Source organism: Ochlerotatus camptorhynchus, unplaced genomic scaffold, assembly GCF_037179485.1.
Source record: "Ochlerotatus camptorhynchus isolate MF236.1 unplaced genomic scaffold, CSIRO-AGI_Acam_v1.1 ptg000204l, whole genome shotgun sequence".
NCBI lineage: Eukaryota > Metazoa > Arthropoda > Insecta > Diptera > Culicidae > Ochlerotatus > Ochlerotatus camptorhynchus.
This window is the reverse complement of record NW_027040694.1, coordinates 1645801-1668341: the sequence shown is the minus strand read 5'-3', so window position 1 is coordinate 1668341 and position 22541 is coordinate 1645801. Positions and strand designations below refer to the sequence as shown.

Sequence of the window (22541 nt, the reverse complement as noted above, 5' to 3'; positions counted from 1 at the left end):
AAATAAGATCACACGAAATGAAATGCGTTGTGCTTGCCCGTAGTCGCATATCACTTAATACGATACGATAGGACTCCATTCATCTCGTCGGCTCTTTCTCCACTCGTAAAGGAAGTTCCTTTGGTTATTACTGTTGAAGACAATCACATTCGGGATCTCTGTCCTACAATTTCCGGAAAGCCGATCATCGTAGCATTGCCGATGTGCTGTCAAGCATTGATTGGGAAAACATACTCGATTCTGATAACGTCGAAACCGTTGCTTAAACTTTTCCACATGTCTTGGCTTATGTCATTGACAGACACGTACCTAAGAGCGTTCACCAGATTGCATCGCACCTCCCTTGGCAGACGAACGAATTGAAGAAGCTGAAATCGATCAAGAGAGCCGCGTTGAGGAAATTCACTAAATATCGAAAGATGTCACTGAAACATCACTACGTTAAACTCAATTATCAGTTCAAGCGAGTCAGCCGTCAATGCTACTTGCATTATCTGCGAGGGATTCAAAGGAAATTCAAGTCGCACCCGAAGTCTTTCTGGAAGTACGTGAAGGAGCAGCGCAGAGAGTTCGGTCTACCATCATCCATGATATCCACTCCACAGGAAGTCTGCCGCAAGTTTGCAAGTGTCTTCTCTGACGAGAGCTTAACCAACGAATACGTGACTCTAGCAGCAAGCAACGTTCCACTTTCCGGTCAAGCTCTGGGTGGAGTTGTTGTCAACGCTGAAGTGATAACGACTGCCGCACTAAAACTAAAGCCTTCTATCAACCCTGGACCGGATGGTGTCCCTTTAATCTTTCTGAAGAAGCATATCGCTAACTTACTGTCACCGCTACAACATCTGTTCCGATTGTCCATATCGTGTGGCATTTTCCCATCGAACTGGAAATTTGCGCATATGTTCCCTGTGTATAAAAAGGGTAATAAACGGAACGTGGATAATTATCGTGGAATTACATCGTTGTGCGCAATTTCGAAGTTATTCGAGTTAATCATCATAGAGCCTCTGCTCTCCCATTGCAAGCAGTATCTAATTGAAGATCAACATGGCTTCACCTCTGGTCGATCTACTACCACGAATCTACTGTGTCTGACATCGTACATCACGCTAAGTATGGTTGAAAGGTCACAAACAGACGTCATCTACACTGACTTGTCTGCTGTCTTCGATAAGATAAATCACGCCATCGCGATCGCCAAATTGGATAGACTTGGGATTAGCGGAAATCTCTTGAGATTGTTTTGCTCATATCTCGCCGATCGTCAGTTGGTGATAGCCCATGGTGACTGCCAGTCCAACATTTTCGCAGCTACGTCAGGAAAGAAAGTCATCTGGGACCGTTGATTTTCTTACTCTACTCAACATCTACTTACGGATCTGATCGATTGATGATTGTCAATTCCTCCAACGTCAGTTTGAAGCGTTTGCCAGCTGGTGCCATTTGAACCGAATGACACTAAATCCTGCGAAGTGTTCAGTCATCACTTTTACCCGAAAGAAAGAACCAGTTATTTTTCACTATGCTCTCCGGGACACCATTATTGAACGTGTGAGCCATGTAAAAGATCTAGGTGTCATCCTGGACTCTCAACTTACATGTAAGCAGCACATCTCGTACGTCGTCGACAAGTCGTCAAGGACATTGGGCTTTATCTTCAGAACAGCTAAGAATTTCTCCGATATCCATTGCCTCAAGTCACTGTATTGTTCCCTGGTACGTTCCATTCTAGAATATTGTTCTGTGGTTTAGAGTCAGAACAACAACAATGGCACTGAGAGAGTCGAGTCCGTTCAACGCCGCTTTCTGCGATACGCGTTGAGAATGTTACCTTGGAGAGACCCGTTTAATTTGCCCAGCTATGAAAGTTGCTGCCAGCTGATAGACTTGGAGCCTCTTCGCACCAGAAGAGATACTTCAAAAGCCCTGCTTGTCGCGGACACGTTACATGGCAGAATTGATTGCATGTCATTCTTGAAGCAAGTAAACATTAACGTCTAACCCCGAATGCTTCGTAACAATGTTATGCTGAGAATGCCACTACGTAGAACAAACTATGCAATCAACGGTGCAATAGGCGGACTGCAGCGAGTATTTAACCGAATTTCATCAGTATTCGATTTTCACCTGCCACGACTAACACTTCGGAGACGTTTCTCTTCATTCTTCTCCAGGAAATGGAAACAGTCAATGATCATGTTTTAATGTTTTGTAGTTTTAACTTATGACTTTAAAATTAAACCTCTCCCTTGCGTGGAAACATGGTAGCACAGGTGATCTACAAATTTTTGGTCCGTCCCATGTTTGTCGATCTGTCACGTCCATATGATCAACTATTGAAAAACAATTAACATATTATTGCTTTTAAAGAAAAACTTTTTTAATGGATTCCATTATTTTAGACTGTATGGAAAATGTTTTGCTCAAGGACTTTTTTTTCAAAAACACATTCAGGCCTATTCTGCGCGGCGTGTGAGGTGAGGTGACTCGCTGTCACTAGTGAAGTGACAATTCGACAGTGAGCATTCATAAGGGCGAATACGCGATGATCGATTCTCTTCATCGACTTTCTCTTTGCATTGCTACAGCTAAGCGAAACAATTTTCTAGAATTTGTTCAATGCAGAGTAGTAACAGGTTGTATTGGCTATCAAAAGCAACAGCAAACGCAACGAGAAACGTTATATCTAGCGAGTTATTAACAAAAGAGAAAATCGATGAAGAGAATCGATCATCGCGTATAGGCCCTTATGCATGCTCACTGTCGAATTATTGTTACCTCGGGTGAGGTAACTCTCCATTTGATTTGCACGGAGACTTACCTCACCAGAGATGACAATAATTGTGACAATTATTGTCACTTCACTGTCACCTCACCTCACTCGCCGCACAGAATATTAATTCGACAGTGAGCATGCATAAATAAGGGCGTATACGCGATGATCGATTCTCTCCATCGATTTTCACTTTGCATTGCTACAGCTAAGCGAAACAATTTTCTTGAATTTTTCCAATGCAGAGTTGTAACAGGTTGTATTGACTATCAAAAGCCACAGCTAACGCACCGAGAAACGTTAAATCTAGCGAGTTATTAGCAAAAGAGAAAATCGACGAAGAGAATCGGTCATCGCGTTTACACCTCACACGCCGCGCAGAATACGCCTACCTATATACAAACAAGACTCTTGTTGAGTGAGAAGCTCCCAGGAAGTATACAGCAAAAAGGAAGAAATTAAATTGGACAATAATTCAACAGTGAGCGTTCATAAGGATCTATTTGCAATGATCGATTCTCGGTACGTTTGCTGTTGCTTATGATATCCAATACAACCTTGTTCAGCACAGCATTGAACAAATCGACAGTGAGCATGCATAAGGGCGTATACGCGATGATCGATTCTCTTCATCGATTTTCTCTTTGCATTGCTACAGCTAAACGAAACAATTTTGTAGAATTTGTTCAATGTAGAGTTGTAACAGGTTGTATTGTCTATCAAAAGCAACAGCAAACGCACCGACAAACGTTAAATCTAGCGAGTTATTAACAAAAGAGAAAATCGATGTAGAGAATCGATCATCGCGTATACGCCCTTATGAATGCTCACTGTCGAAATTTCAGAAAACTTTCGTTTAGCCGTAGCAATTCAAAGAGACCCTTATGAACGTTCACTGTCGAATTATTGATGCCATAGGGGGGAGTGTGTTGATTTGGCATTATCTGTGAACGATCTCCTGATAAAAACCCCATAATTTTTTAACAAAATACCTTTATTCACCCGCCTTCAAGTGCTCAATTACATGTTTCGGTAGTTTGACTCGTTTCCGTTTCTTCTTCTCGATCGGATGATCCTGAACTCCTTCCTGCTTCCCGCTGGGAACCAATTCTCCCTTCTTCACCTTCTTAGACTTCTTACAGGACAGAGGATTGGGGTGCTTCTTTTTCTTCGCCCTCTTAGGTTTTGGTTCGGTTTCAACCAGTAGCCCCTCTTTCCTCTTCAACGAGTTCAGAGTCTTTTCATCTACCGCGCGCACCTGAACCTTGGCCTGTGTCTTATCGGCGGCAGCCCGAACGCTAGCTTCCGACGGTTGCACCAAAGTGGAAACCACATTGTTGTGCAGATAGAACAGCGGAATACCAGCCCGGGATTGAATCCACTCCTGCAGGTTCCGATCCTGGGTGGCCACGATGTAGTTGCACGTTTTAGTCATAGCCTTGATGCAAGCCGATCCCGCGATCGGTTGCTTTTCGTGGCCACATTTATGCAGGAGAAACTTCTTCAGCAACTGGCAAACGGCAACCAGCGGACCGCCGATGTTTTCCGTTTCGGTGATGATGCAGGCCGTGACAATAGGCTTCAGTTCGCGTTGGAAGTATTTTTTGAGCTGATCTTCGATTTGGATGCGGGCCTGGAATCAGAAGTTTGTTAATAGAAGTAATACTATTGAGGTCCAGATATTGTATACCTTGTAGGCAGCATGGCAGAAGGTTCCATCGACAAGCACTAGTAGCGGTTCTCGAAATCCGAAATTGTTGATGTAGAAGCTCATATATTTACGAGCCTTTTTGTGCTTCGTAACTTTCATGATTCAAATTATTTTTTTAAGAAAAACCTGTAGTTTTCATCAATTGCACAGTCCCGAAAAAAAACGTAGGTATAATCCGGAATTCTATCCCCCAGAGTGGAGTACACCGAGCAGCGGTAAACGTTGTTTTGATTTGGAAATGTCAACGCGCCATCTGCAGATTCTTATGTCGACTGATGCTCGATCGAAAGAAAAATCGACGAATGAGGGGTGCACGGATAGACCAAATTTAATACACTCAGCGAAAAACGGTCAAAATTTTTTTATGTTTTTGATGCACTCAAAAAATATTCAATACGAGATTCAATACTAGATAGTGTACACTAGAGTCGGTGTATAATGAGTCACGCCAAGAGAAAAACAGTTGAACTCGCATCACGGTTTTCGAAAGATTCCCTCTCTTTTCACTTGGCAACAGAGGAATTCTACATCAACTTCAAATGACTTCCAGCGAGAAAAAAAAATAGCGGCTGTAGTAAATCATTATATCAGTGATTTAGTCAAATTATGTTAACCAAAAATAGTAGAAATTCTCATAAGTGATCATTACCAAACGTATCCCATGACAATTTATTGCTCACTGCGTGTTTATTATCATTTCTTCGATTATATTTTATATTTTATTGCAATACCTTTCGTGGATCTTTCATAGGATCGTAATGTTTGTGTACTTTGCACGATAGGTAGCCGGTTTGACAGTGCAATAGGTAGACTTGGCTTCACTCTTGGCGTGACTCATTATACACCGACTCTAGTGTACACCTAGGGGCAAGCCAGCTGTAATCAAAGTTAATATTTTTGCTCCGAGTAAATTTGAGTAACTCATAATTACTCAACAATGATCAAAGTAGTCTGGCCTTATATACATCCACAAATACAAATCACAGTGTGAATAAACATTATGTGTCAGAGGAGAAGAAGAATCTGAATTATTTTATAAATTTCTTGATACAAATCGTTATTCAATCAATTGAATTCATTCACAGCATTAAATCTAAGCAAATTCTAATAACTTTGCTTTGAAGGGAAATAAAGTAAAAATGCCATATCCGAAGATGGCCTGACATGAAAAATGTATCCGCATCACCCGGCAAGACGTGCTTTATTAGGCCTTCATGTTCTTGGCAAAGCAGAGGTTCTGCATGTCTACAATTGCGAATTGCATCATTGCATAAGAATGAATAAGTTGAGAACTCAAGATGGATGGGAGCTTGATTTAGTTTTATGGAAACAAAAAAAAAATTAAATATGGCTTTACGATGACAATGTATTGCTTTTCTATTAATCTTGGGTTGAACTTAGTGGCAAATAAAAATGCCTATAGTTATTTTTTTCTGAAAATCATGACAACCAGCATTATTTTTCTAGACTTCTCTGAATGCCCAAGTATTATTGCAGAACAATGAGGTTACTGCATCAAAGTTCTGCATTAATTCGTGGGCATTCAGACAAAAGTCAGAGAATACTATTACAAAGTAGTAGTCGTTACTTTGATGTCTTTCGAAGATTCAATCTGTGGTTAATTTAACCAAATGAACTTCGGAAAATTTATCATATTTTGAACCTGCAAATGCTATCGTCAACGTTGACCAATAACAGCCTGCATTATACTCGGATGAAAACGGCTAATAAAGGATTGGCATGAAGCAGTAGAAAGGTCATGGGATCTATCTATGGATGGTTATCCAGTGTAAACCACCATTTTCTCTCTTTATTTATACTGCAATTCCACTACGACGCCCACATTCATCAGAATTCACCTTTCGACAATGGGAAGCTGCAGAATTTAGAAATATTTATCACCGTTGAACGTCTTTCTTTGACAGTTGGGGAATGAACACAACAAGGTTGCTGTGTTGCCGTGCATCGCATGTAGAACAACTCGAGTTACTCAGAGTTGCTCAAAATTACCTCAAATTTTACTCATGATCAAAAGCTGTCTTGCCCCTAGGTGTACACTCATAAGATAAATCATATCTAGATAGAGCTGGAATTAGGGCCTAACAGCTTTTGTAAACAATGACTTTTCCCGATGTTTTCTAGGAATTCAAGGCACGCCAACGCAAACCAACATAACCATCGGCTAGGGGAAGACTTCCCCTGCCTGATAGTGATGTTGATTTGCTTGGGCGAGCCTTCCCTAATAAAAAAATACCATAAACGAACGATAACCCAAATCATTGAACTATTCCATAAATGGTTTGGATGATACCCCGAACACGTCGTTAAGCAAATTAACCATAACATTTTTATTAGGGTTGAGTGTCTAGAAATCATCTAGAGAAGTCATTGTTTACAAAAGCTGTTACGCCCTATCCAGCTCTATCTAGATATAACCAGTGGAAAATATCCACATGAATTTCACATAACTTTCATGTGATCCCATATTTGGAAATAGCACCACTAAATCACATGAACGTTATGTGTCGAATGAAATCTATATGATGTTTCATATAGAATTTCTTATGCTATGTGATATTCAGATAAAAATCATTATATTTTTATTGGAAAAATACTATATGCGTTCCTAATAGAAATTAATTAAAAACTTTTTTGAGTGTAGCATATCAGGTTAGCTTTAATTCAAGCTGAACATTGCATTAGGTCCTAAGTAACATTGTCAGATTCTCTTCGTCGACTTTCTCTTTGTATCCCCACGGGCATGTAAAGACATTCCCATGTATTTTTAGCACACAAATCGATCAAAGAAGCTTTTATCTAGCATCTAATACGATAAACACATCAAGAAGCGGTTATGTGCTCAAGTTATTAACGAAAGAGAAAGTCGACGAAGAGAATCGACTTACTTAGGACCTAATGCAATGTTCAGCTTGAATTGTGCTAGAAACATAAAGCATACATGACCACAGCAATTCTCTTAAGCCCATTGGCGTTGACGGCGACTCTGTAGCTCTTTACTCCTATGAGAAAATCCATAAGCAAACGTCAGACTGTGCGTGAAACATGGCGGACTTTGTACTATCCTTTCACTCCACCGAAAATTCCCATAAGAAACTGTCTATATTTGCTGAAAGAGCAAATTTTTCGACGGTGCCGTCAACGCCAATACAGTACCATTTAAAGCGAACGAGTGCGAACAAGAGAGAAACAGATTAGTGGGAAAATAAACCGTCCATTCATCCATGTGTGCTAGATAGAGAAAGATGATTAAACGTCAAAAAGGTCTATTGCCTAATCCATCCTTCGAGTCAAGTATGCGAAGTGTGTATTACCGAAGACCGAGCCGAAGACAAAAAATCAAGAAAACTGACAACTCTTCCATTTTCTCATACGAACGCTATGAGACAGGTACAATCACGTCATCTGCCGCTCAAAGGTAAATGCTTCGAACGAATTTGATAGCAACGATTACATCCTCAGACGAAGGGTTTGTGTATTTGCTCATTTTTCTATGCGTTGCTTCCACCTTCACTCAAGCGCAGCGCTATAATATCTTTCGCTTAGATTCTGGCAAAGTTGCCAGTCTTCTTGGAATGATGTCTTCGGTATTACTCAACAAACAAACGCCTATTGAAAAAAATAACAGTTAGTGAACAGTAACAAATGTCTGGAGAATCTATTCAACCACAACATTGTACTACTTGGTATTATATAAGGTATTTCGATAAACTTTTATTCGACTTACATGAGGTGTAGACATCATTGCTACCTTAAACAGCGATGCTGTATACACATTGCTTGATTCTTAAGTGAATTTATGTTTGTTAGCTGAGATCTCGGCAAAATTCCCGTTTGAATCTGAATCTCAGCAAGTTTTTTACTGAGATCCAGCAAAATAAAATGCCGATCTGCTCGGTGGTGCTCATCTCGGCAAAAACAAAGCTAAGTGTGTATATTCGGCAAGAACACAATTTTGGTTTAAACATCGTTGGTTCGTTTTCATTTGCTGTCACTAAGGTTTTATTTTCATTTCAATGGAATGAGAAACAACCTATAATGATACATCTAAGCCTGTTTTTACAATTGGGTTGATTATGATTACCACCTCCGTCACTATCTTACCGAGCAGCGACGCAATCAACCAGTAGGTCTCCGGATACGGATACGAGTCTTGAATTGACCTGGGTCTCAAGCAAATCGATTAACGTACTCCATTCTAGTCGAAATTCTAGTACTAAACAATGTTTGTTTTGATTCGCTATGAAAGTTTGACAGATAAAATGAGGGGTATGTGGATTTTCCTATGTTTCGAGGGGTGCATCGATTAGCTTGGGACCGAAGATAGTACCAGAGCTGAGCCAAAAAGTTGAGCACGTTTCTAAGCGACCTTCTGGTCTTAGAGTTTCTTCTATGGTGGAACTTTCATTTAATCGTTCAGCAAAGTTTGATTCATTTTCTTGAAGGGTAATTTCTATGCAAATTCAACGGTCCAATAATTGATATGTAAGATTGTAGTTCATTTTTATTCAATGATTCATGGGCATATGGTCTTCCTTACCTTCATTGTTGTTCTCTACTTTGCTTATGTTGATTACACGAAGCAGGCTTGCAATTGCTCATTACAGCTCAAATGCTAATTTTTGGAATTATGAAACTATGAGATACTTTAATGATAATTTTTATTTGCAAGAAGCAAGAATGGGTGGTAAAGTTTGTGTTTGACACATAATTTATCAATTTTGCTTAAACTAACATGTTTTATGTATCATACAAATACTTTACCTTCTCTTCTTGCATCTTGTCAATAAGAATTACCATTAAAATATTGTATTGCTTCATAAATCCGAAAAATAGCATTTTTGCTGTAATGAACATTTGCAAGCTTGACACGAAGTATTATTTTTTTTTTAGTACACAGCAAAAAAAGTTGTTGAATATTACATCGAAACTGCTGCAACCAGGTCAATCCCTCGGTTGTGTAATATCACATTGTACGATGTACATCGATTTTGCGAACAAAATTACATCCATTGATGTAAAATTGTATCTGCTTTTTGCTATTACATCATTATTTCATACATCAGCTTGAATTACGTTGATCGATATTACATTTTTTTTTGCTGTGTATGTTGGAGAACAGTAAAAAATTAAGAAATTCCAATGTCCTACGTTCGCGCTACGTTCTGATAATTGCTATGCTTATACATTCAAAAGCTTACAAATACTTGCTTATATAGCAGAATACATCTAATAGCATTACTGTAAATTAATTACATTTACATAGCTTTATATTGCTGGGATTAAAGGATTGTCGGTCGTATTAATTGTATGTGATAAAAGTGGGCTCGGTGGCCTAATGGTAGCCATTTTTACTTACTGGGCAGAAAACCATGGGTGTAATCCCAAGCCCGTTACACAATTGAGCTCGTACGATTGCATAATTTTCTTGTCAGGCTTTAAAAGATCGCATCACTTTCCAAACTGATTCCAGATCACATTTACCCTCCCTATTAACAAAACGTCCCTCCTGTGACAACGCAAAATACTAGTCATCTCATCTAGGGAGCTTGCGTCTTCGGCATAGTTGTACAGGAAATCAAGACCAAGGTGGTACGATCGAAATCCGTAAAGTTCCTTCGGCACATTCTGCACGATAATAATAAAAAACTCAATAGTTTCGATGAGCTTGCCATAAGACCATGTGATATTTAAAATTTTAAACCAACAATATTAGGAAAAATATGTTTATTCAATTTCTTACCAACAAAAGCCATAAAAATTCATCCAAAAAAATATAATGCAACAAACGCTGATCCCTCTCATATGACCTACATTCCTTTTCTCTCATCAGAACTCAATTGACGAAACTGTGTACATCGGAAAACAAACAATCACCTGCCAACTTCCAATCAAAATAAATTGCTTCATTTACTTTTCGGTTGGTCCTTCTTATAACTAGCTAAGTGTTTCATCTATTGTCACTATTTCGTCTACCGTGTACAAAAACAATACAGCTTCATTCGGTAATCATCCACGCAGTAACTCTGCTTTCCGTAGAGGTTCGTCCGGCTAACGCTGCCAGTCAATGAACTCCTGTTGAACGAATCGATCCGAACCGTGGCTTCAAACTCCGCTTCACCCGGCTTCGTCAGAAATCGAACGCTAATGTCGCTGAATTGGTTGATCGGTTTCTTGGATGTGATCTCCTCTGTCAATATCCCAAGACTTGCATCCTCGATCGAGTACAGATGAAGCGCCCCACACTGGGGATACTTTTTGAGCATTTGATTCAAGCTTTCTACGGTGTAGCGTGCAACGGCGATCACCCGATAGTCGTTGGTTGCGACCGGTTTGTGATCGTGACACGTGCACCAGTGCGGAGCAATACCAGCATCTTCGCAGGTTCTTGTCGGTGAGATTGGCAGAAATAGACTTATTCCACGTGGCACCGGTTTCGCTTCAAGTAGTTCTAGCGATCTAAGTTTGATGGCCGATTCCGATACTAGGGGTAGGTTTGCAAGGTCTTTGAGGGTTTCGTAAAGATCGAAGTGGGTTGTCAACTGTTGTCGATTCTTCCGCAGATTGCGGTAAGCTGACGGGTATCGATGTGGGAACCATTTTGGGAGAAGAATGTATAGAAAAGGTTGCCGTTCCTCCATCATGCCTTGATATGTGTTTCGATAGCTGCCCCACCGTATTCCATGATCACTGAGTAGAATAATGGCTGACTTGTCCAGGAAGCCTTCCCGTTCCATATGCTCTAGCAGGCCTCTGTAGTCTTCGTCCACCAGCGAAGGGTAGTTCAATAGATCGTGGGTCATCGTACATGCCCAGAGAAGAGAAAAACTTAGTCGATTCTTCATAGAAGAAACGACCTTTCTGGCGTATTCAACCAATATCTGCGTGGGGTTGCGACCACCTAAGCAGAGCTTGGCGTTTACTTTCTTATTGTAACCAATGGAAGAATCTGCTTGACGGAAAAAGCTCCGCAGGTAGTAATCCGTTGGTTGATCACGGAATCCTTTCTTAAGGTAGTTGAAAGTTTCCATCGTACTACTATCCTCGGCATAGAACGTTCGGTAACCTAAGTCACCGAATTTTCGCCAAATGAAAGGACATAAATCGAAAGTACTGTTGGAATATGGAAGACATGCGGCTGCCAGATCCTCTACGTCGAGACCGGTTAGCGCCGGGACCAGATTCGGATACGTATTGTCGCCAACTTTGTTGTAGCCGAACATTTCAACGCCTGCAAATGGGAAATAATATTTTAGATCGCTCACAAATCTTCAATTAATTGCAGAATTACCTTTCAATCGATCAATCACCATTTCGGCAGTTTGCTTCATCTGTCGATGAAAGTTTAACCTGGATACGCTATCGATCCCCAAGATCATCATGCTAAGCTTTTCATCATCTCCGCCTAACCGTGCCTTCAGATCGTTCCTCGTCTTTTCACAACGCTCTTCGACAGCTGGCTTCAGTGGAACGAACGCAAAATAATCCCTATAGAATACCAACTGCTTCATTTCCGGATGAGTGCAGATGACTGCAATGAATTCGTTATTTATTTCTAGCCTCTCGCCGTACTCGAAACAAATCTCTTGCCCAACGATTCTCACATTGCTATTGGACTTGCGCTCAAATGGACGATAGCAGCACTGAATCAAGCTAGCGTTGCTCAACTCGTAATGCTTTTCGATGTCCTCCTCGGTCAACTGAAACCAGATCGAACTGCTGTCGCTCTGGATCACGGCCGGAGTGCAGTTCAGAGGTTCCACCTTATGGAGAAACTTTTGAACGTGTTCGTCCACGATTGGCAGGCTGGGCATCTTGCAGCCTGCCGTGTTGACAAAGTAGGAACTATTGTAGTTGAAGTGCTGTTCATCATCCTTGGTGACGAAGGCTTCCTCCCAGTACGGGTTCCCTGTGCCTCCACTGTACAGCCACGTCGGCAGGCTGATGCTGTACAGAAACACCAGGAGGATGCTGACCAGGATCAGTGCAAGTTTGAACCGTGCCTTCCGGGATGGTATCTTGAAGTTGTGGACGCTACTTCTCGATGGGCTGCCACGTGCTATCAGCGTTCGATAGTCGACTCCTTTTGGCATGATTCTGGAAGGAAGATGGATAAGGATATTCGGTTAAATCTAACACATGATAAAGCTGGTTAAACGCTGAATAAGGGAGTTTAGGTTTATAAGAATTTTGTTTGCCTTTGCATTCGGCTGCAGATCTGAACTGCACACCGAAGAGCTCTATGATGGTATGAACATTTTTCACGGATGCCAGTAAGATCATTTGTTTTTCATGGTTAACAAAACAATTTTTTGTGCTTCCGCTTATCCATGGAATCTATAGTATCTATACTGGAAATGGATTGGATGTGAGAAAGGGGTGTTAAAAATGTTCAGAGAGATACGAGTCTGAACACGAAGAGGATAAGTGTAAAAGGTGAAAAATCGGCTGCAGCAATATTAACCAAAACTCAACGAACCAAAGCAACATACCCGGCACGGATCCAACATTGCTTCAAGCTACAGATCAATCAGCCTCCTTTCAGCGCTGAGCAAATTGTTCGAGAAACTCATTCTTAATCGTTTGCTCAAGTTTGTTGAGGAATACAACATTTTCCTTCCGGAACAGTTCGGGTTCAGAAAGAGGCACTCCACCAATCACCAGCTAGTTCGGGTGATGAATAACATTCGAAGTAACAAAGCTGTATCCAAGTCCACAGCCATGGCCTTGCTAGCCGTTGAAAAGGCGTTGAAAAATGTTTTGAATGACGGAGTTGTGTACAAGCTTTGTAAATTCAATTTCCCATTACATCTGGTTCACTTTTTCCGCTTTCACTTTTCACGCCGGTGAAGGATGTTACCAAGCTGGGTGCCGAACTAGCAAAACACAAGCTCCTACCTCGCTTCAAGCTTTGCAGCATCGGTACCAAAATCATGTGCTCCGCCCTGTAGGAGTACAAACAAATAGGATGTTTCCTGAAGGACAACAACGTGGACTTCTTCACGCATGATCTGCCATCGAGCAAGCCACTGAAGGCGATTTTGCGTGGATTACCGTCGTTCGAGGTGACTGCGATGAAATCCGAGCTGGAGCTGTTTGGGCTCAAGCCTGAGGCAGTGTACCCGATGAACCGGCGTCCCAACCATAACACCAGCTTCCGTGATCCGTGGTGCATTTCACGAAGGGATTCACCAGTCTTGCGGCTCTGAGATCCAAAATTCGGGACCTGTTTCAGGTCATCATCCACGAAGATACAAATGGTTCCCAACAGTCGGACAGTTCAGCATCGTCTCGCTGCTGCTGCGCTCCAGCCAATTCCAGTTTCATCCACCGCCCCTGGTTTATCATATGCTGGTGCTGTCTCAGGTGAGCCTGTCGACGATCCTCCGTTCAACTCGGAGGAACTTGTGACGCTCGTGGCCGAGGTCATCATCATCATGCGCACCTGCAAGACTCGATCTGAACATCTACACGCTGCCCTGTCCCTTGTCACTAACTATGGACCGTGAAGCCATCAAGATCGTAAATTGGAATGCTTGCTCCTTGAAGAGCAAAAACAGCGAGTTTGTTGACTTTCTCAACGAAGGGTACATCGACATAGCCGTCATCACCGAGACTCACTTGAAGCCCGAGCTGAACGTCTTCCTTCCCGACTATCGGCTCGTAAGGCTTGACCGCACCAGCTCCGGGGGAGGGGAAGTGGCCATCGCTGCGAGACGGAACATCAGCTGCCGGCTACTACCAAGCTTCCAGCTGAAAACTATCGAAGCCATCGGAGTTGAGGTGAGCACATCGCCATCATAATCGCAGTCTACTTCCCCAAGCAAACCAACATTAGGGACGGCTCGGCCGCAGACCTCCGAAGAGACATCATCAAGCTAACACGACGGCGGCAAAATTTCGTCATCGCTGGCGACCTGAACGTCAAGCATCTGCAGGAAGCCCACTACAACATCCTGTGTCCGGATACTCCCACCCGGTTGAGTCAATCCGGAGCTTATGCCACCATCGACATCTTCATCAGCAACATTGGAGATAACGATCTCAACCTATCGCCTATCAGGAACTGAGCTCGGACCACTACCCGGTGGTGGCCGAAGGAGGTTTCTCGGCCAATAGGTTTCAAGTTTCCCAGCGAAATTACCATCATGTCAACTGGCAGCAGTACCAGAACTGTGTGGACACAGCAATCGACTATGACGTCCTACCGGAGTCGTTCGAAGAAGTGGATCGGTGTCTACAAACCATCGAAGAGGCGATATCCCGTGCCAGAGAGCAACACGTACCAGAATCCAGACAGGTGAGTCATACTCTGAACCTCGACAGCCCAACCAAAGATCTTATCAGGCTCCGTAACACCATTCGTAGGCAGTTCCAGCGTTCTGGGCTGCCCAACTTGAAGACCAATGTCAATAGGCTAACCAAAATTATCCAGGTCAGGATGGTGGAACTCAGAAATAACGATTTTGCCAACAAGATTCGCTCTCTCCCAGCTCTCTCTCCATGAGCCTGCCGTACTGGAGGCAAAGTCTAGAGTCGCTGACACCCCCGTAGTAGTGCATGATGATAGTAGAATATCGACTGATGATAGCAGCTATTAGAAGCACTAAAAACATGAAGTCAACCTCGAGTTGAAAAACTTGAGTATTGACTTCTTCAACCATCTTACCGTTATCTTCAACAAATGTTTGGAGTTTGGAGTTTGGTTACATCCCTGCATACTGGAAGTTAGCCAAAGTGATTCCAATACGCAAGCCTGACAAAGATCCTACCAGTGCCAAAAGCTATCGCCCCATCAGCCTATTGTCCTCCATATCGAAGCTATTCGAAAAGTTGATACTCAGCCGATGGGGCCTCATAGCCTAGTCAGTAAAGGCACGGTATTACCAAGCCGGAGGCAGCGGGTTCGATTCCCGGTCCGGTCGAGGGAATCTTTCGGGTTGGAAATTTTCTCGACTTCCCTGGGCATAGAGTATCATTATGCTTGCCACACAATATACAAATTCATGCATTGGTATTTGGCATCGAAAGCTCTCAATTAATAACTGTGGAAGTGCATTTAGAACACTAAGTTGAGAGCACGCGAAATTACCATCGTGTCAACTGGCAGCAGTACCAGCGCTGTGTGGACACAGCAATCGACTACGACTTCCAGCGTTCTGGGCTGCCCACTTGAATACCAATTTCAATAGGCTAACCAAAATTATCCAGGCCAGGATGGTGGAGCTCAGAAATAACGATTTTGCCAACAAGATTCGCTCTCTCCCAGATTGTGCAAAGCCATTTTGGAAGATGACCAAAATTTAAAAAAAAAATAAGTCGAGACCGATCCCTCCGCTCTTCTCTGTTGACTAGGACTCGAACTACTCATAACCCCAGTTGAAAAGTCCAATGCTCTTGGCCAACATTTTGTGATTTCACATAATCTTGGGCAAACCATGGTGAGCTCCTATGGGCCTGCCGTACTGGAGGCAATGTCTAGAGTCGCTGACACCCCTGTAATAGTGCATGATGATAGTAGAATATCGGCTGATGCGGTGATAGCAGCTATTAGAAGCACTGAAAATATGAAGGCTGCGGGTATGGATGGTGTAGTCAACCTCGAGTTGAAAAACTTGAGTATTGACTTCTTCAACCATCTTACCGTTATCTTCAACAAATGTTTGGAGTTTGGCTACTTCCCTGCATGCTGGAAGTTAGCCAAAGTGATTCCAATACGCAAGCCTGGTAAAGACCAATGCCAAAAGCTATCGCCCATCAGCCTCTTGTCCTCCATACTCAACCGTCTGCTGGTGTTTTCAAATGATAATAACATCTTTCTCAAAGAGCAATTCGGGATAAGGAAAGGCCACTCTACTATCCACCAACTCGTACGGGTTACTCACATCATCAAGTGGAACAAGTCCGTTTCAAAAACATCTGCTATGGCATTGTTGGATGTTGAGAAGGCGGTTGACAATGTCTGGTATGATGGCCTAGTGTACAAACTGCATCGATACAACTTTCCGATCTACCTCGTGAAGATCATCAAAAACTACTTGTCGGGCAGATCATTCCAGGTCCCCGCTGATACGTTCAACATTGATGCAGGGGTACCTCAGAGTAGCCTGCTTGGACCTATCCTATCCAACATTTGCACGTCAGACGTTTCTCCCCTGCCGGGTGGTGGTATCCTGTCAATGTTCGCAGATGACTCCTCCATCACCTATAAGGGTCGAGTGATCCGTGCTCTGGAGAGTAAACTACAATCAGGCCTATGTTCCGTCCGACTATTTCAAGAGCTGGAAGATTTGTATCAATGCAGCTAAAACGCAAACCATTCTGTTTCCACACTCGAATTCATCTCGGCTTGTTCCACCTGCTAACGTCAAGGTCCATCTTGATAGCACTCCCATTGAATGGTCGAGTGAAGTAGTCTACCTTGGTCTAACCCTCGATAGCAAATTGCTATTCCGATCCCATGTGGACAAGACATCCACCAAGTGTAACATCTTGATCAGGTCGCTCTACCCTCTGATAAACAGGAAGTCCACCCTGTCCCTCAAAAACAAGCTTGCTGTCCACAAGCAGATCATTCTGCCGGCTATTGAATACACACTTAGAAATTATTATTTTTACACGAGACGTAATTCAGCTTGACGTAAATTATGCAACGTAAACAAACATAGCATGTAAAATTAAGTGTCCTGAAACTGAAACATATGCATCTCGACGAAAAGTGCGTTTTATTGAAGTGATTTTCTGGTCCTTTTCAACTGATTCTTATGTCAAAAGGGCCGCTTGCATGTGTCGGTGTCAGGGCACTGAAATTTACATGTCTTTTTCGTAGTGTGTATGGTATGCCAATCTGGGAGAGTTGTGCTCAGTGCCACCACCTAAACCTTCAGAGGATCCAAAACAAGATCCTCAGAATGATCCATAACAGTCCACCGCGAACTCGTAATTCTGAGATTCACCACCTGACCAGATCATTCGTGATTTGGCAACCTAGTTCAAGTAGTTAGGTAGGTTTCTGTGCTCAAGTAGGTAGGTTATCAAATTTTAAAATTCAAACGAAAACAAGCCCTTTAAAGGGTATCCTGTAAATTAGCGCTAAACGCAATCATCACATTAGAATAACTAATTACCTAGAACAAAGATGAAGAGCCAAAGGCTAACCAATTGAAATGTAAAACCAAATGTTGAAACTTAAAAAACCAGCAAATAAACGTCAATTTTACTACTACGGTTTTTCATCGTGGAGGTTTTTCACCCTACGAATTCGCAAATCGGTTTATTTTTGTATTTTTTGATTTGGTTGAAAATTTGTGGAAACGTATGCCGAATGCCATTTTGCATCTTCATATCGCCATTTTGAATCCAGCTTTATTTTTTAAAAGGGCCTATAGAAAAATATCAAGCTTATCTTCAGAAAATTTTTACTCGACAACTGTTTATCCGATCGGTTAGGTGTGTTGGGAAATATTGCAGGTAATGGATGAGACTATTTGAAAAAAAAATATGCACTCTAAAAAAATTAACCTAACTTTTTTTTTTTCAAATAAAGTTTTAAAAACTATTTTGATCAAAAACAGATTTTTTTGTATATTTTTTTATTTGTTGATATATTTTAGGGGACAAAAAATGCCATCTTTTGCACTATAGTTCAAAATGGAAAAATTATGGACAAAAAAGTTATGATTAAAAAACTCGTTTTTGGAAAAATATCCAAAACTTGGTCCAGTTACTGTTTCGACTGTATATAATTAAATTACACCAAACTTTCAATAAAAAAGCACTCAAGTAAATTTTTTCTAAGTCGCACCGTTTTCGAGATGTAGTGGTGTGAAAGTAGATATTTTTTAAATGTTGGTAGTTTTTGACCATTTTTAAATGTATTTGGTTTTGAATTACCCATGTCCATTAGAGTGATGCAACATTTGAAATTTTCGCTCCACAATACTTAAACGATTCCAAATCGGATCCTGACTAACCTCTCAAAATTTGAACCCATTTGGTGAGAAACTGCGATGGCACAAACCATTTGAAGTTTGTATGGGAATTACTATGGTAAAACCAAGATTTTTGTTCATGTCTATCTAATAATTCACCATATCGGTCTGCTTCAAAAGTTTTCAACTGTACTTATAGGAAATTTTTCCAGCTACAACAATTTTTCCACTTTTCAATTAAATGCAAGGATCGAAAGTTATCAATGGTTCAATGCGCTGATGTCTTATGATCATGCTCAATCAACTGCTCAGCAGGCAACATTGGTGTTTCTGGGGCGTTGAATAAGACACACAAATCATGGCTACTATGTCACACTGCAAAATACAGTGTTGCCTACAGAGCAGCTGCTTGATCATGTCATAAATTTACCAATCTCTTAAACAAATAATAAATTTTTCCTGTCTCGTTTTACATAGAAACAATCTTCAGCAAAGTTGTAGCTGAGAAAATTTTCTATAAGAATGGCTATCGAACTGTTTCGCAGCTTAATATGGAAAAAGACTAGAAGGTAATGAACAAAAAGTTGAGATTTCCCATAGTAATTTACATGTAAACTTCAAATGGCTTGTGCGAAGTATGTTTCTAACCAAATGAGTTGTTACTTTGAGAGGCTAATCAGGACCCGATTTGAAACCATTTAAGCACTGTGGAGCGAAAAAGTCAAATTTTGCATCAGTCTAATGTCCATATATAAGCCAAATCTGACATATAATCAACATTAGAATATAATTAGCTGTGTATCCAAGAAAGTGACCTGCTTAAGTTCAGTAACTAACCACTTCATTCGAGCAGTTAAAATGACGTTTACTACCACTCGAACTTTGAAATAAAACATTATTTTGAGATTTTTTTCTTCTGAACCACGAGAAAAGTAGCCATCATTTGTGCGTTTCATAAAAAAAAAGTAGAAAGGTCTGTGCCTAGAGGCACGAACGGAAGCTTGACGTAGGACCGCTTGTGGACGGAACAAATGTGAACATTTAGTTCTTTTAATTGATCAATCATCAATTAATCATTTTGTTCGACCATCCACAGATATGGCGCTGTTCCGCTGGTAGGAAGTGATAAAGATCCCCATATTAAAATTGAGAGAAGTGGGAATTTTTCGTTTTTGTTGCATATTCAGGGGAAAATCAAAATGAACGATAACCTAAAGAAATTAATCAGGGACTTTGTCGTTCAGTTTTTTCCCGGAAATCATTGTTAAACAAGCTACAATTAAATAAAAAATGATTTTTCCCCATACAGTTTTACCTGATTTACTACCAGCTCCCAGAGAGCCAAAAAATTCAAATTTGAGAGCGAAAATTTGCTCTCTTGACCTCAATCTCTCAACATGCCATGTATTTTGTTGACACTCGATTTGTGATTTCCCTTTCACAGATTATACAATAGAGTACCTGTCACTACAAAACATGTCTGGTACCTCTATATATTCATTTGCTTTAATATTTGAAGTCCCTCTTGTTTTACATATTCTGCGCAAAAGATACTTTATGCCCCGCCCATTCATAAAAAAATCGGCGGGAAATTCTGTGAGGGGTGAGCTATTTTGTGTGCAGAATGTGTAAAAAGGGAGGGACTTCGAATTTTAATCTAAATGCATATATAGAGGTACCAGACATGTTTTGCACTGCAGTGTCCTCTGTGAACAATTATAGGAACACAGATTGTGTGTAGTTTCCGATAGATGTCACCGCAAACAACAGCAGTGACATCTGATGGAACATGAATGCAGAAGCTTGACAAAATGATCAATTATCTTAACTAATTCCGTTTTTAATTTGTAAGCGTATCAAATTTGTAGTATTTATTTCAAAGAGAAAGTTGATGAAGAGAATCCAAGGGACTGTCAATGTCGATTCATCTACCCGACTTTAAAATGTATTTTGATTTTTTTTTTATTTATGAATTTTTAAGTTTTGTGCATTTTGGTATTAAAGTGTATTCAATTAACCCCTCACAGGTTTTCCTTCCGAATTATATGAATGGGGCGGGGCGGAAAGTATCGTTTGTGCAGAAAATGTAAAAAAGGAGGGACTTCGAGAGATTGAACTCGTGAGAGCTAATTTTCTCACAAATTAGATTTTATTGGCTTTCTGGGGACTGAATATACACCCAAAGCGAATTATTCCCACTTCTCTCAAATTCTATATGGATTTTTAAACTTCCTACCAGCCTATTTTGATCACCATTGCAACAGTTGGATATTTGGTATTTTTGAATAGTGACCTATTGAAAATTAACTAAGTGTTCATTTTAGCAGATTGGTAGATAAATTTTCAATCGTTTGGCTTGTTTAGAATTAAAATCTATCTGCTATTGGTCGAAACCTGACCTCTTTTCGTAATGCTGTGCATTTTTGCTGTTTGAAATTGCATGGATTCTATAGATCCTGTGGAGATCTATCTAGCCCTGATGTATGTGTTGGTAGAGGAAAAAATGTAAACTTTGCGGGAGACGATGTCATAACACTCGAAAGCAATTTTGTGAAATATGAAGTAAAACAAATTCTAGCTAGTTCTGCATGATGATTTTGTTTGATTTTATTTATTTGTAAAGTCGCCGGGAAATATTTACCAGCTGGCGATTTTTTTTTTATGATTACTCCTTACTTGAAAACAGGCAAAAAACTCACAAACAGGCTGCTTTTTCATGGTATACAGTGTGATAATTCAACAATCAATAAATTATCTCAACATTTAGTGGCAAACCATTCATAAATTTTGGTAACATGCAAAAAATTCTATAATCCACATTAAATTTCATATGTAAGCACCGATTGAACAATCTTTTCGACGTCACTACAAGGGTGATTGATTAAACGAAAGAAACGAATCGCGCGGAATGAAAGCCGAGGAAAAACTAATTGCACCAATATATTCAGGCCTACAATTCCACACCTTCTATAGACAGGTTGAGCCTTGATAGCTAGCTGCTTGCGGGAACTGATGACCTTGACCAATGTCCAAATAATACTCTTTAACAAATTTTTGGTGGCCCTGAAAAGGACCGTTTTGTAGTGATGGTTGAGTAATTCTGAGCTGGGTGTTCAACACGGATGAGGCTGTCGAGCTGTATGTCGTTTGGAGCGAGGGTGACACGCTTAGCATAGATGACCGACCCGCAGCGACTCACGAAGAGCTACTGATTCCGATCCATAGCATAGCGGTGAAGCTTTTTCCTCCTTTGATGGTTGCTTATGTGGGCTCTGCAGCTTGCTGCTTCCAGGCAGCCTTTCGTTGTTACTGGTGAACAATTTTCAACGCCACACGCCGAAAGCACTGCTACTGCTGCTACTGTTGCTACTAATTTCGACGACCGAACACCACCACACAGTGGTGTGGTCGTTGGGAGCGTGTGGTTCTGAGTATGGCGAAATATTACGCAATTCCATCCTCCCTATTCGCACGCGCCCGAGGATCGGAGGTGAATGCCACTTCGACTTGTTTCGTCTACTTACTACTCTCTGACAACTGTGCTAGGGAAGCAGCATATGCATGTAGGTAATTGGTGGATTTGTTAGTTAATTCGACGCTCTTGGACAATGCTGGACATTTACCAGTTTTTCAATAGTTTCTTGTTGAAAATCAACAATCGAAAGCATTGCATCGATGCGTAGCCATATTTCTGATCGATTGGTGATAAAATTATTGAAATTGAACCAGGGGCAGCTGAGTTATTAACGTTCAAAATCTTTCTTAATTTGTTACATGTTCCATTTTCGGTTTTCACAAAGTGTACCCCCATATAGAAATGAAAGACGTAGTCCTACGTCAAAAGAAGCCATTTCTCCATAAAGCTGGGCTTAGACTAGACAAGTCAAATGATCAACTCAGTTGAATTCAATTGGCTTGAAAAGTTGAGCCTGGTTCAACTTTTTTCAATTCAAGTGAGTTTATCAAGTCAGTTGAATGGTATGGTTTACACGTTCAATTCGCGTTCAAGTCAGTTGAATTCAACTGACTGTCTAAACTCAGCTTAAGAGTGCCCGACAATTCTCTCGGCATCATTGAATCATTCGTTGTGGAATAAAAATCTGGA

At 41.0% G+C, this 22541-nt stretch overlaps 2 protein-coding genes across 2 annotated transcripts in view; both read right to left on the bottom strand.

Annotated features, from left to right (window-relative positions):
- Positions 1-3770: 3770 nt before the first annotated feature.
- On the bottom strand, positions 3771-4702 carry LOC135703013 (rRNA-processing protein UTP23 homolog). The gene is made up of 2 exons (XM_065224104.1): positions 4467-4702; positions 3771-4409 (listed from the first exon to the last, which is right to left on the bottom strand). The coding sequence occupies exons 1-2, from the start codon at positions 4584-4586 to the stop codon at positions 3771-3773; spliced, it is 759 nt and encodes a 252-aa protein (XP_065080176.1). The 5' UTR covers positions 4587-4702.
- A 5609-nt stretch (positions 4703-10311) lies between these two features.
- LOC135702994 (uncharacterized) overlaps positions 10312-22541 on the bottom strand; it is a 38267-nt gene continuing 26037 nt past the window's right edge. Inside the window, exons 2-3 of the mRNA XM_065224082.1 lie at positions 11797-12602; positions 10312-11736 (exon numbers count right to left, since the gene is read on the bottom strand). Coding sequence (XP_065080154.1) covers positions 10478-11736; positions 11797-12602 — 2065 coding nt within the window. The 3' untranslated portion in view covers positions 10312-10477. The remainder of the gene's footprint in view (positions 11737-11796; positions 12603-22541) is intronic.